Source organism: Dermacentor andersoni, chromosome 3 (assembly GCF_023375885.2).
Source record: "Dermacentor andersoni chromosome 3, qqDerAnde1_hic_scaffold, whole genome shotgun sequence".
Lineage (NCBI taxonomy): Eukaryota > Metazoa > Arthropoda > Arachnida > Ixodida > Ixodidae > Dermacentor > Dermacentor andersoni.
Genome location: NC_092816.1, coordinates 207,217,844 through 207,233,519, shown reverse-complemented (window position 1 = coordinate 207,233,519; position 15,676 = coordinate 207,217,844). Strand labels below are relative to the sequence as shown.

At 45.2% G+C, this 15,676-nt stretch overlaps 1 protein-coding gene across 1 annotated transcript; it reads left to right on the top strand.

Moving 5' to 3' along the window:
- The first annotated feature begins 4,945 nt into the window (after nt 1-4,945).
- Nucleotides 4,946-5,545, top strand: LOC126524724 (gonadotropin-releasing hormone receptor-like). The gene has a single exon (XM_050173006.2). The coding sequence runs from the start codon at nt 4,946-4,948 to the stop codon at nt 5,543-5,545; it is 600 nt and encodes a 199-aa protein (XP_050028963.2).
- The last annotated feature ends 10,131 nt before the right edge of the window (nt 5,546-15,676 follow it).

Genomic DNA, 15,676 nt, shown 5'->3' with positions numbered 1-15,676 from the left:
TGTGTCGCTTTTTGATTAACCTCTCGCTAATTCGGGTCGGTTAGTAAGCGCCACTGAACGTGCGGCAAGCGAGGGAACCATTCCCAGTCTTCACCGCGCATCGGTGTGACGTGCCTTTTGGAGGCCGAGCGCAGACTTCACGGATACGGCGCTGTGAAGCGCCGGGTGTTCTCATCATAGCGCGAGAAACATGTCCCTCTGCACTGCACGTCTCATTCATAAATTGTCTTGACGGTGGCAATAAGTTTTTTGGATTGTTGATTCAGTGTTTCACGCATTACTCTCGACAGTCATTGGGAGATGATGGGTTTTAGAGGAAACTTTTTTCTTTGCCCCACATAACATGCAGACAGTTAGCCTCTCATCACAGCCCATGGAATCACCACAAGATTTGTCGCGTGGCGGAAGCTCACGCACCGTCTTTTGGGAGGTGGTGCGACTCACTTTGGGCAAGTCAAAATATGGCCCCTATTGGACGGGGTCACGGGATCTTTCCGGCTCAGAATGAGTACCCTACCTGTGCGGTTGTGGGCGTAATTGTTAGGCGACCGAGTTTCTCGAGAAAAAGGCAATCCACGGCGGGCTCCTAGCCTAATGCGATTTCGCGACACGCGGATCTCCCGTCGCGGTGAGGGGCCCACACAAACGCACTACCATCCATTTTTTTAATAGCACTACTTTTTTGGAAAATCTATCTATCTATCTATCTATCTATCTATCTATCTATCTATCTATCTATCTATCTATCTATCTATCTATCTATCTATCTATCTATCTATCTATCTATCTATCTATCTATCTATCTATCTATCTATCTATCTATGTGTGTCTGTCTCTGTCTGTCTGCCTGTCTGTATGTATGTATGTATGTATGTATGTATGTATGTATGTATGTATGTATGTATGTATGTATGTATGTATGTATGTATGTATGTATGTATGTATGTATGTATGTATGTAACCGCTTTGCCGGCAACATGAGTCACTTGGAAGTTCATCGTCGAATGGGTAGGGCATCAGTATGCTGCGCTGAGGTGGCCGGGGTCGATACCAACCGTGGAACCAATTTGGGTCACTGAGCATGGGACATGGGGTACATACGTGCCGCTCTTCGACGAAGCTCTTTCACCTCGACATGGGTTATTCTAGATGCGGTACTGCCTCGATACCACAGTTCAATGAAACTGTGACGCTGACTTGCAGCTTTGTGTTTGTGCCACTGGGTCTGTGCTGGTATTCAGTGAATCTCTTTGATGCCAATTTGGATCACGGGGCGTGTGCCTGTAGGTGTGAGCCTCTCTTCAATGAATGTCATTTGCACCAACTTGCGTAACTAAGCATCTGCCTGTTTATACAATATAGTGTGCCCATGTATGGTACGGCTCACAGAAAGAGAGAGAGGTATCCCTCTCTCTCTCTCTCTCCAGGCTACCGGGGTTCCCTCTAGTTACAGGATTCACCTGTAACAAAAGTTGGGCCTAGAATTGTCTTGGATTCAACAAAGTGGAAGGTCTTCCTTGTATTTCTTCCGGTAGCCCCAACGTCCGACCCAGTGCAGGGTTCGCCAATTTCAAGCCGTTTACCGGGCCGGTTAACCGCATGGACCACATACAAGCAGTCCACACTGGCAAAGGGCTTGTGGCTCCCACACCACCGTCTCACGTGATAGAGCTGACCAGACCTCCTGCCGCAGATGAGGTCAGTTCTGCTTACCGGGCAATATGGCTATTCAGCTATATGGCATTGAGCTATGTGGCTTCAGGCAATGCGTGTTCGGCGTGTGGGGTCCGTTTGCTGCTGTCAGTTATAAAGACAGTAAAAGAAAAACATAAACATTCGGTGGCTGTGGCTCTACACGAATTAAGAAAAGCTTGTGCGTGGCGCAACTGTGTGTGCCGCTTTCGCCGATGTCTAGACTATAGCCGAAGCTGTAAGAATAAGCGCCTAGCTTGCAAAACCTACAGCGAGCGAAATTTGCAATGTATGCCCTTCACAATAAAATTTTAAAGAAAACTTCAAACTGTGAACGTTTCTACATTTCGGATTTCGCTCGCTCAAACAAATTTCAAGCGCGTATATTACGTCTACCTTATACACTATCGTTCTTAGACTACTCGTCGACGGTCGATATGCAGGATGACTGGCTCGCCTAATTGTGACAATACGGCCACATCTATGAGAAGATATCTGTTGAGGCTTTGCCGTTTCTCTAAGAGAAAGCGTACCTGAGAAGTGTAGTGAGGCAGCGAGCTGGACGAGTCGGTACATCTGCGTTATTACCGTAAGTAAAAAAGCCGGCAGATCCCACTCCCTGTGGGAATCGATGTTATGCGAAGCAGTGTGCAGAGAGCCTACCAGGGTAACGAAGCGACCATGAGAGAACCAAGACGTAGGCGGCTGTTTCATGACCTACATGACACGCATGAGGGAACATGGGTGAGGGAACAAACGCGAGTTAATGACATCTTAGTTGAAATCAAGAAAACCAAATGGGCATGGGCAGGACATGCAATGAGAAGGAAAAATAACCGATGGTCATTAAGGGTTTGGTATGCTTATGACTACGTCAAACGATATGTTGTTACGACTAGGTTTGCATAATACTTTAGATGAAATTGACGAGGCTCAGTGTACTGCACAGATGGAGCGGTTGCTAGGTACACCAGCGGCTAGGTATATTTTAGAGTCAATTGAAGAATCGGTGGCTGTGTCTCACGATAGGGCGCCCCTACATGTGTTGAACGTGAACCTAAGGGCAAATATCATGGTTCATCCTTTTCCGCGGTATGTGCACCCCGTGCACAATGCAAGGAGGCGGGTCGCGAGTGCTAGGGCTTTTTTGCGAGAGGCAAAAGATCAGGAGGAGCAGTCTGCGTTTGTTGACGCCGCTTGGATTAATGGCAAAAATGCTTATGTGGTGGTGGTGGTAGATGGCAAAGGGAGCGTTAGAAATGCTGCTTCCATTTATACCAAAGATCCGGGGATTGCCGAACAGGTGGATATTGCTCTGGCACTAATTGATTCAAGATGAGTTTTCGTGTTTAGTGACTCGCGATCTCCTATTAAAGCCTTCTCGAGAGGACTTGTTGCGGAACCGGCTAACAGACTGCTGGAGGGTAGGGATATCACTTCGCATACAGTTACTTGGTTTCCGGCGCACATGGGGACAGAGGAGGGAGCCCCGCGTAACCTCAACGAGGTTACAGGGAGGCACGAGGATTAGTGTGCCGTGTACTCCCTGAAGGGGCTGCATCTCCGGCTCTTGAGTGCAGGGACCAACTGTTATCCTACAACGAAATCACCAAACACTATTACGTAGGGTGCTGGGTATTCCCCCGGCCACATTCTAAATTAAATAGGCCACAGGCGGTTACATTAAGGCTTCTGCAGACACGAACGTACCCTAACCCGGTCATCATGAATAAAACTAATCCGGACTGCGGGGTTTCAGTCTATTGTAGTAAGTGTGGGGGTTTGTTCGATTTAGAACACATGCTTTGGCGCTGCTTGACGTTGGCCGGTAATGGTTCTGGAGGTGAACAGTGGTGGCAGCGGATGCTGCACAGTGAAGTGCTGGCGGACCAACTCAGGACTGTCCAGAGGGCCCGTGTGACGGCAGAGGGGCTCGGCCTCTCTGTACCGACGTGGGAGTGGCCCGCATCAGTCCCAGACTGATCCCTCAGGACCTAAATAAAGTTCTTCACACCATACCATTAAGGGTTACGGACTGGATTCCAAGGGAAGGGAAGCGTAGCGGGGGCGGCAGAAGGTTAGGCGGGCGGATGAGATTAAGAAGTTTGCAGGAACGACATGGCCACAATCAGTACATGACCGGGGTAGTTGGAGAAGTATGGCAGAGGCCTTTACTTCAGTGGGCGTAACCAGGCTGATGATGATGATGATGATGACACGCATGTGATGACCTATCAGTTATGTTCGTCATATATTGTTGTCATACTGTGCTAATTTTGGTACATACCAAGACGTAGGCGGCGGTTTCGTGACCTACATGACAAACATGCCACGATATTCATGTGTTGATCGAGCGATCATTTATGTTCCATAATTTTTGAAAAACAGAGCTAAAGACGTACAACGGACAGAATAAAGGATGGGAAATACACAACCCTGACTTACAACTGCGTTTATCCATCCCACCCCATCCCATTCTTTATTCTGTTGTCCGGTGTACTTCTTTAACGCTGTTTTTTAAACATAATGGGAACCGCCAACTCACCGAATCCGCCGTTTGTCATTTATGTTCGTCATATACTCTTGTCATACTTCGTAAATTTTGGTATATACGAGGTTAACGAAACGATCATAAGAGCACCAAGACGTAGGAAGCTAGATAGATAGATAGATAGATAGATAGATAGATAGATAGATAGATAGATAGATAGATAGATAGATAGATAGATAGATAGATAGATAGATAGATAGATAGATAGATAGATAGATAGATAGATAGATAGATAGATAGATAGATACTGTCAAAGTGGCAAATGTTGTCAAGTAACGTACGCTTCGCATGTAATAACACGTGAGAAAGGTTTACGGTAGCTCTAGGAATCTGCTCTAGGAACCGCCAACCGCTGCACTTTCGGAACCATGCGTGTGACTGCAGCACCGAGAGCGAGACAAGAGGGAGAAAACGCGGCCGTTTCGCTCGTGGGAAGGTGCTCATCGATTCCTGCTGGCGCCATCTAGTCACCAGGGGCGGAAACCATCGCCTCGCGGGGACTCAGGTCGGTCGAGAGCGCCTCACTCGCGGCGTGGGATTGGAGAGGCGCACGCTGCTGGCACAGGGGCGTTTGTGACCGCGTTCTAGCACGCGGTGCGATCACTCTCTCGGAAACGGTGCGCGTGGCGCACTTTGCGGCGCGTTTACCCCTCGCTCGCTGTGTCCCGACGCGGCGTCGTCCCGAGCCGCTTGACATCCGCCATGGCTCTGCTGCACCTGCCGGCCTCTGCCGTGTGTTCGGCAAACACCACGTGCCTGCCGCTTGGAGACGAAGAAGCCAACTCGAGCATCGCGCACGTCTTCTCCGACGGCAACTGGACGGCGTCTCCACGTGCCGAGGCCGCTCCTCAGCTGACACGAGCCGCGCTCGTGCGTGCGCTGGTGCTGGTGCTGATCGCCGGAGTGTCCCTGTTCGGCAACTCGGCCACTTTGCTTTCGATTTGGGCCATGGGCCGGGCTCGTCGCTCCTCGCTGTACCTGCTGCTGGCGCACCTCTCCGTCGCCGACCTCATGGTGACCGCGTGGTGCGTGGTCGCCGAAGCGGCCTGGACGGTCACAGTGCAGTGGTTGGGCGGTGAGCCCCTGTGCAAGCTCTTCAAGTACATGCAAATGTTCTCGCTCTACCTGTCCACCTTCATCCTGGTTGTGATAGGCTACGACCAGTTGCTGGCGCTTCGTTACCCCATGGAGCGTGCTCGAAACCGCATTCGTTCCAAGAGGCTAACTCTGGCCGCGTGGGTGCTCAGCGCGCTGCTAAGTCTTCCGCAGGTGAGCGCCTCTATTTCCTCCGCTACCTCCTAGCACCATGACATCGCTCGCAGGGAGCGCTGATAGCCGGTTTCTTCAACCTTTACATTCTGTTAGCGCACTTAGAATGGAGATGTGCAACTCCGACCCTCCCATCCAATTGTAATTGCCATCAAGGTTACCGCAGTGAATTCTACTGACGACACTCCTTTTGGATAACACAGCTAGGGCCAAGTATATGTAATGGTCATTTCTCTATGAAAAAAATATGATTATTCTTATTTTACCTGGCGCTCATTATTCCCAACATTGCAAAACAAAGTGCGGAGGGTTACCCTGGATGCTGAGCAAATCTGCGCATCGTGTTAATGCTTCATGACAGATATACTGTGATGTTGCAATAGCTTTACCAAAATAATTTTGTAAGTAAAAATTGTAAATAAATTCTCCAAATGCTGCTAAGTAAATTTGTAATGCAAGCTATGGTTCACACAAAAGAACGCCTTCTAAGCTATAGCCTTCGAGTCTTGCCGCTGAGTCGTGCATGACTGAACTGACCACTATTTTTCTACTGAACGCAACTGTATTGTCATTGAAATCAACCTCCCTACGGCATTTTTCAATGAGCAATGTGGAAACAATAATAACGATGTATTTGGTTCTTCGTTGTTCGTGCTTTTTCAGAGCGCCTTCTCATTGTACAAAGTTCTCATAGTCGTTGAGCAGGGGGTACGCCATAGTCAAGTAGCGGAAATTTCACTCGCAATAAGAAAAGAAGAAAGAAAAAAGACGCCAGCAAACTCCTATTATCTTGCCCGGTGAACACGACACTTTGTCACCGGTAATGTTGTCACCCGTACAGAATGGCTGTGGGGAGGTATTGACAAGTTCTTTTTTTTTTTGGTGGACGGGTTTTGAACCACCATCACCAGAGCTAATGTGCTAGCGGGTGGGTGGATGCTTTCACTTGAGTCTTTCATACTGTTTCGACAATTTGTGCGCTGCCTTTAACAACAAAGTCCTAGTTCGGTTTATTGGTTTTCAGTATGCAGCATAAAATTTATCTGAAAATTTTGGACGTTATAGCGAACTGCCTTGTAAAAACTGAGAAAATACGTATGCGGCCCATTGCATGCTTCGTGCAAAATCCACAAGAACATTTGTTTAACTACATTGTAAGTGTTGACACAACATTAACACTTTTACGCTCCCCAATGGCCCTACGTACGCGGATATATTCTGCGCTTTTATTTATATAGGTGAGTAAATTTCGAGGAACAGTAAGGAAACGCAACTTTCTACCCGGGATGAGAACAGCATGATGCTCTCATGTGATTTCTTTTCAATTCGTTAGAAGGCTGTCATTGCAGCAGTGTGAGAGCAGGCATCCAGATAATCCACTCTGCTGCGAGTGTTGTCTCCGACGCGGATCTCCATCTTAATCTTGTGCGGGCTGTTAACTGGAAAACCTTCTGGTAATAGATTTGGAGGAGCAGTTAACTGCTCCTCCAAAACTATTACCAGAAGGTTTTTTGAACCTTCAATAAGGCGTGTCATCGCAAATATTCCCAGCAGTTAAAATATCTCGTTACTGCAGCGTGGGCCACGGGTTCGTCACGGTCGTTATAAACACGTCGCAGCGGTGCAGGGTGCTTCTGCAGTGCGCAAGCGACATCTTTGCTAGACATCAACCGAGAGAGAAAATTTTTGTTGTTATCTAACGAGTCGTGCTACCATATCTATGCACATTAGGCAAGTTTCAATAAAGCATAACCTCCCTGGTGGCTCACAGGTGCATCACGGTGCCGCACGCGAGGATTATATGAGAAGAGACCCCCTGTTGGGTCGTGACGAATTGAGTAGTTCAAAAAGTGCTGCCGCAATCAACGTGTTAACGAGAAATCAATTAATTTAGGAAAAGACTATTTCTCGCCGCCACATCCCCTACTACTTGTAGAATATGATTAAAGTGTGAGAACTGTGATGAAAAATGCGTTACGTGTCAACTGATTGACTGAATTGGCGTATTATTATGGATGCAGTGATAAAACCGTGAGTTTACACGCATGCGAAAAGTTATCCAGAGAAAGCATTTAAATTGCACAGCCCGTAATTAGGTTCGTTGCCCTAGAGCGAAGTACTACTTTTTAAGAACATATTGCTCAATATGTCACGGTGAGTGTATAGCTCAAAACCTGTATATCAGCGTCAGAAATTGAACGGAAAGCCAATATCAGCGTTCCGGAGTTTCAGTTGTATATAGTTCAGCAATGGAGTTATTAGTTACCTAATTTATTTATTTATACACCAATTAACCTTAGTTTATTCTTATATAATTGTCAAGCGTGTCCGGACATGCTCGCGATAGGCACAAGCAAAGTAAAACGAGTTGTTCTACACTGGTCTTCAGCACCTACGCGCAAAGAATTATGCCCGCTGTTATTTTTGCAGCATTCTCAATTGAGCTCTGCAAACCATCACACACCAGTTAACGCGGGCAATCCCTCAAACGGGCGTGATATATTGACGCCAAGTTTCCTGAATACAATACATCGGGCAAATCAATACACAGTGGTAGGTGATGGGCAGTTTCGGCATTCACCCGTAGGGAACGTTGGAACATAGGAGCTTTGCCCCGCGCCCTCCCGGTGGGAAATGCACGCTCTCTTTTAGCATAGGCGTGCTAATACACTGCGATGTTTCGTTAATATGTTGTAGTGTCTGCAATGCCCGGCAAGTGTTTCGAGGCGCAGAACGGCACTGATGAAATCGTGCCCGCAGGAGCATTGAGGCATTTACGTTAACGTAGTGCGCGATGTTCGTGGACTAAACATTGAAAGTTAATTTTTGTGTCTTCTGTAGAACAACGAAGTCAATCAACCAATTCTTGTGCCCGCTTCTGATGTAACTTTGTAAGTGTGAAGGTAATTTTTCTGTGGAGCGAAACCGCTTGGAATTTTTAGAGAGTAGTGGGACTGCATGCCTAACGTTTTAGAGCGCAGCTCCTAGGCACCCGTTCTGGCGTCGGCGTCCTCCGCGTAACCGAATGGAGGCGGAGCGCAGCGGGGGATGAAAGACGGCGACAGCGAAGAGAGCGCGAAGAGGAATGCCGAGGAGGAAAGTGCAGCGGAACCATGAGGCAGAAAGCTGAGTAGGGCAGTATGGCGGAAGCGTGAGAAGAAAAGCGTAGTGTGGCGCAAGACAGGCTCTGCTGCGAGGACCGCTACGATATGGCGCCAGAGTAGCGCGCCGTCTTTGGTTCACCGACGGCATGCGGCGAGCGCGTCTACCGATATCATATATGCAAACAAAGCGCTGCATGGGCGTAGTTCTGTCGGCAGTGGCTGCTGTGAATTGCGCTGATGCATCACCCACGTGCTGCCTCTCGCCATCTCCCGATTAGCGAGGCACTCGGGTCACACGTCGCTGCATTGGCAATGTGCCGCACAAGACAGGTTGCGCACGCACGCCAATATATCGGAAAACAAAAACAAGTTAGAAGTGCGCCGAAATTTCGCATTAGAGAATACCGTAATCGTCGGTGAATTTTTTATTTTGTTTACATTTTATGGTTTAAAGATCTAATCGTTAAATTTTGAAGAACCATATTATTATCTCCACCTGCGTCAGCCATAGGCACCTCCATGTAGGCGTTATACGAAAGAGGAATCAACGATTCAAGACCAGCTCCCCTTTCATACGGTTGGACTTTCTTGGGTGATAATTTTCGGTAGGTTCAAAAAGTGCTTCCGCAATCAACGTGTTAACGAGAAATCAATTAATTTAGGAAAAGACTATTTGTTTATTTATTTATGTATTTATTTAGGAAAAGACGCTTAGTTGAAGCAATGAATCAGTCAACATTGCTAGGCGAAGCATTTGGAAAGATCGTGAAGTATTTTTATGGTGACTTATTCCAAGAGAAACCTGCGACCTTTAAGTGTTGCGTGATACTTACACAGTTTAAATAAACCGCGACAGATGACTGCGACGGCAAATGTTTGTATTGACTTTAAAATAGCGCTAGCGAACCCGGAGGCCATGCACTATTAGGCCTGCTCGGGGTACAGAGGTCCGAGTATTGTTCACGCCACACTACTGCACATAGTGGAAGGTGGTCGCAGGTAAAACCCCGTAAGTTGCAGAACGAGTAAATACAGCAAGTTATAAAAACCGTAAGCAGGCTCTTATGGATCATACAGAAGTCAGAAAGTGTAGATTACACGAAAAAGAGGTACTCTTTCGATGGAAGAAGTGGAGTAAAGTAGCTGCCTGGGCGAATCGGTATATCTTCATGACTATTACACACAGCGCGCACTAAAAAACACGGACGAAGCAGAGACAAACATGAGCGCTGACTCACGACTAAGAATGTATTGCGTTTAAATAAATAAATAAATAAATATACATATATATATATATATACATATATATATATATATACATATATATATATATATATATATATATATATATATATATATATATATATATATATATATATATATATATATATCCCATGAGTGGCTTGGATGAAGGCCGGACCCCGGCCGAAACGTCAATAAACCGCTTCATACGCGCGTCTAGTTCACTGTGTGTGTGTATATATATATATATATATATATATATATATATATATATATATATATACACGTACACCCGCGCACCAACATTCCCCGAACCAAAAACAATACAAGAAATGCAGCAAGAAAGCAAGACGTCCGATAACGTTAACGCTTACGCACTACAAAACATAGGAAAAGCTTTTTTAGACACATCTAATCGTTAAAATTATTGGACTTGTTGCTTTGTCGCTGCATTTCTTGTATTGATTTTGGTTTGGGAAATGTTGGTGCGCGGATGTACGCATGCGTCAGTTTCCCCTATATATATATATATATATATATACATATATATTTAAACGCAATGCATCTTTAGTCGTGAGTCAGCGCTCGTGTTTGTCTATGCTTCGTCCGTGTTTCTGAGAGCGCGCTATGCTTAATCGTTATGAAGATGGAAGACGTACCGAGAAAAGAAAAGGCGGCGAGTGAGCTCGTGCACGACAAATTTAAACACAAGTGATCAGTGGGTGCATGGCATCCGCGCAAGAGTCGAAGGCGTGCCGAAACGATTCTGGAACCATGTAAGAGCGCTACGAGCATCAACTAAATACTGGCAAATATATGCTACTGGGATGAAGACGGTAACACCTTCCAAGGGGACGACGCGCTGCGTTACATGAGAGACGATATTAGTGATAACATGGGCAAGAAAAAAAAAGCGCAGTCCAGACTCCACCAGATCCAGGAACAGACAAGCCTGAGAGGTCAAAATTTAATGTAGAAAAATTTGCTGAAAAAGGCCGATAAAAATCTCCCTAATCACACGGCAGCAGGATCAGAAGAAATCCGAGCACAACTAATGAAACAGTTAGATCCAAAAAGCAAGGTGCCGCTGCGATAAAGCCTGTGGTTAAAGCAAATCAAATCCCGATTAAACGGCATGAAACTCACAGCATTTGCGTCGCTTCCTGCACTGCGCTAGTACTGTGCGGTGCGGGACAGTAACTAAAGAACAGCTTTGATAACCGGCAAGTGACTAGAATTTTAAGATTTGCTGATCAGCTTTAATGATTTTAGGTGGTGAAAAATCCTTTCCTAAATCTACCGTTTCTAATCCTATGACGGTAGTATTTTCCTAGTACCACGCACATTTGATGCTCCATGGCACTTGAATTACCGATCACAGGTATCTTTATGATTTTAGACCTTGGTCTACATGTCTGTTCTAGTCATGTGTGTTTCTCTAACGTAGCGACCAGCCACAAACCTGTCCTTATCTTTCAACTGGCTCATTCAAAGTTTGCGAAGAGAGCGATTGTTCATTCATGCCGGCACAACGCACTACTAAAATCGTTTGATCACAACTGTGAAAGCAGCTTCATAAACCAAGTCGCCTCATGCACACTGGCTACCCTTCGACACTATTGTTTTCAATATAAGAGGGCCACTGGCAAAGTTGACAAAAGCGGGCAGTGCCATATCCAGTGATAGTAACTGTAAAGACAAGGTGGTGATCGCACCCTATATACACACACCATTTACGAATGTATTATTACGGATGTACGATTAATCAAAGCCTAATTCACTGTTTTCCAGTCGTCTTTCTATACGCTTCATAAAGCATGAACAATAATGCAGACTGAGGCATTCCTTGTTTCACTCGTTTTTGTTTTAGTCATCAGTGGCTTCCCAGAGCTTGCTTGCATTTCCGGTCTTTTCCTGTATACGGGGCTATCATTTTTTACTTTTCCGCAATTTTGTTTAATTCGCCTGTAGGTGATGACATAATTCTAGTCTTGAGCAGGATTATCCGAAGAGGGGGACATTAGAACCTACTAACACGAGAAATTGGCAGGCACGAGTTGGCAGGCAGGCAGCCCTTATAAGCCCACGGTAAGACCATCAGGAGGACAGTGCAGGAAGACATGGGTTGGTACTCTTGCGCAGTCAGAGAAGTGCAGACCAAGGTTAGTTTTGGAAAAAGACTCAGTACAAGGATGAAAATGAATGAGTGGCTAAGATGGCAGAAATATATGATCCTGAAAAGCGTGGGCCCAGAATAGAGGAAGAGGTCAAGAACGTTGGCAACCAGTTACAGTATAACTGAAAGTGTAAATAGAGAAGCAGGAGTCATATAAAAGAAAGTGAGAGAAACAGAGACAGTAAATTAGATGCAACGGATTGAAACGAAAAATATCATGGAGATTTACAAAAGTGGGACGAAAAGAATTATATAGGAAAATCTGTAAGGTAACACAAAGGGCAGTGCCTTGCTATTTGAGGCCCCGGCGGGTTGCCTAGCCCTTTGAGGCACTTTGTACACAATTGTGTACGTCCAGATTGTGCATAAGCAGCAAATGGATTGATGAAGGTAACGATACATAAAATGTGTCGCATACATCTTGAAACACATGTGATTGGAATTGCGGTGCAACTTTTAATAACATGTGCAATAAATTATAGTAAAACGAGTGGTGGTGTGGACGGTTGGCTATTTTTTCTCGTTGAGAGTAAGTCGTTGTATGCACTGCGTTTACTTCTTTCATGAATTTTCACAATTTGTAGCGCTAGGCATGATTTTCAATTGCCTTAATTAGTTATTTTCGAACTTACCAGACATAAAGTAGTTGGTGTTCTCATATCTGATGTTCCTGTATTGTTTCGCACGGAATTCACATTCTATAGACTTGGCACACCTCACTGAACAATTGAAATTTCTTATTTCATTTTACAGCTGTATGCTTCTTAACATGCTGAAGATATAAAAGTGCGACTGATGTAAGTTTTATAACAAGAGAGTCAGTTGACGTCTGAAAAGACTAACGAGAAAAGCTTACCAGAAGAAATATTCCCAACAAATTGAGTCATGTCTGTGCTCCAGCAAAAATCCGAAGACAACTCAGCGCATCCTAATGGAATGCGAACGTATTCACACTCCGAGACCCCTAGTCATCGTCCACCATCCAAAAGCGTTGATGTTTACAGTGGGAGGAAGCACTAACCGGTCGAGATTCGAGATAAGCAACATACGTTTATAGAACTGGTGGGACGAAAGCAGTCAGGAATTAATATGACTGGATGCGTTACAGGCATAGGTACCAACTACAAGGTAGACTTCGAGGTTTTAAGGAACAGAGAAAAAATTGAGGGGACATAGACAAAATGCTAGACTGATAACTATATATAGATTACTTGATCGCACTCTCAGAATCCACGCTTATCTAAGCGTGCGTTTTCAGTTTTCTTACACGTTTAACCCAAGCGTGATATTTCCCCACGCTTACAGAGCACGCCTGCTAGGAGTGATCAGCAACCCCTATTCGCGCTTAGCAGTCGTCTTAAGGACCCCTGTTCCCACGCCTATTGTAGCGTGAAGAATCTCCACGCTTAGAGAGGGTTCCAGAGGGGGCAAGGGGGATGGAGTGAGGAGCATGCCCCCCTCGCCCCTTCTCTGCATGCGTTGGAAGCAACGAAGAAGCACCGGCTCTTGTCGGCTTGGGCGCTTGAGTCGCGTCTGTGAAGCAAGCTTTGCTCACCAAGGTCTTCGCAGTCCTCTTCTTTAACTTCTGCTTGGACGGCGTAGACTGTGAGGAACCCAGACGCTATGACAGGGGCATCATGCTGAGTATGCCGACGAGAGATTGCGCAAGAAGCTCCCACCCGTGACACTGAAACTAATAAACTAAGAAGGGGCTTTTCAAAGCCCTGGCGCATGTCATTGACGCCGAGTAATGTAAAACGTAAACAAGCCCCTCGGTATGTCCTTGCACAAAAGGACGCATGCCCTGTGAACCGTGCTCTGCGGTGCCGCTCGTTCGAAGATAGCAAGCCGTGTGCAGGATAGGAATGTCAAGCAGAATTTCTCGCATTAAAATCATTATCCTATTGCACTGTTTCTCCGATTGTTGGCCCAACATACCTGATCAAATTCTTTTTCTCTAGCTTCTTTCTCTAAGAAAGACCAATATTTTATCTAGGCACTGAAAAAGTATGACACACATATTTTTTTCCTGGGGCAGGTCTTTTATTCATAATATTCATTCACAGAAAATATTATACAATAAAACGTCGATGGTTAAAAACAAAACTTACAGAGTTGAAGCGCTTCAAACCGCTGAGAAAGCGTAAGTCTATATATGAGTTTGATTTAAATGCGGAACGCGGTAGACAAATCCTTTGTTTTTATTTGCGCCAATGATATCTCTCTGATAATTCTTGCCTTTAAGTTGCTTGCACAATAATAGGTCATATGCCGCTGGATATGTTATATATTTCTACAATAGAGGCATAGGTACATCACTGGTGCCTTTTCTATAGACGTTTCGTCACTGATCTCAATGCTTTCCTGCTCACAGCCACAGATATGAGGAGCCTTCTTCCCTCACAGACAATGCGTGGTCTTATAAGGCCACTTGGCGCTATCTGAAGAAAGAAAAATAGAAGAAAAATGCCTTAATGTCCAAAGCACAATACTTTACAGGTGAAAACCCGTTTCTTTTGGACTGAATGTAGTATCGAAGAATGTTTGCTTTTTCATTGCTTCTACACTGATTGCACTTCTGACATTTCTCCTACTGACTGCTCTTAAAATGTTGCGGTTTGGAAGTTTTTAGAAGTAGACGATATGGGAAATATGGTCCAATCACCGCAGTAATGAGAACATACATTGCAAGCCTGGGTCGCAAGCACTCTTCTAAAGCTACGTGTGAAGACTCAGAAAATTTCCGTATTTTTTAGAAGATCAGAAGAAGCCTTTTCAATTTTTGTTCATTTTCGTCAATCCTACATCCAAACCTTTATTCGCTTTCAAATGTAACCTGGAAAACAATAGAAGAATGCGCAAAACGCATTTAAGTGAGACACGTAGCTCAGACAGATTTTGTTCCATCATGCTCTTCATAAAAATAAATTTTGAAAATTCGAACTCAACTGGCAACGCTTTCGATAAAACCTTTGATTACCTAAGCAAGAATGAGCTAGAAATACGTAGTTACGCTTACTTCCGAACCCAACGGAGATGGAAATGTTTATAAAAATGACATTCTACGTGAACTAATCATACGTGAACTCTCACTGCGGGCATAGATGAGCTTGCAGTTGGAAATCAAGAGCTGCAATGGGCAGAGTATATTCATGGTCATTGAACACAGTCACATTTTCTCTCTTTAAAGTCCAAAATGTAACATATGTAGAACTACACCAGATATATATCCTAATTTAGAGTGCAATTGAGGTTGCAGATTAAGTAGCACGTGTGGTTGCTACCTCGCATACAGTGCTCCGGAGATGCAGGTTAGTCTTAGTCGACAAACAGCTCACAAAATTATGAATTTTCGCTTCATAGGCAGTGGTATACTAAGAGCGGTACACGCTGTAACTACGCGCATACACGGCAGACCACTTTGGTACGCCACTACCAGAGTTCTAAATGATGAGAAGAAGCACGGTGCAAAATGCAAAGTCGCAACTCCCAGCTCGCCACCCTTGCCCGAGGCGAAATGGCAGCGGGCACAGAGAGAGCGGTGAGCTGTCAAATATCAAATAAAAACAACAAATATCGTGGGAATTTGGTGCTTCAGCACAATAAACTGAATAATTCAGAGGAATTCAACAGCCGAGTGTC

Excerpts from the sequence above, each read along its gene's own strand:
- LOC126524724 (XM_050173006.2), top strand. The coding sequence starts at position 4,946 with ATGGCTCTGCTGCACCTGCCGGCCTCTGCCGTGTGTTCGGCAAACACC.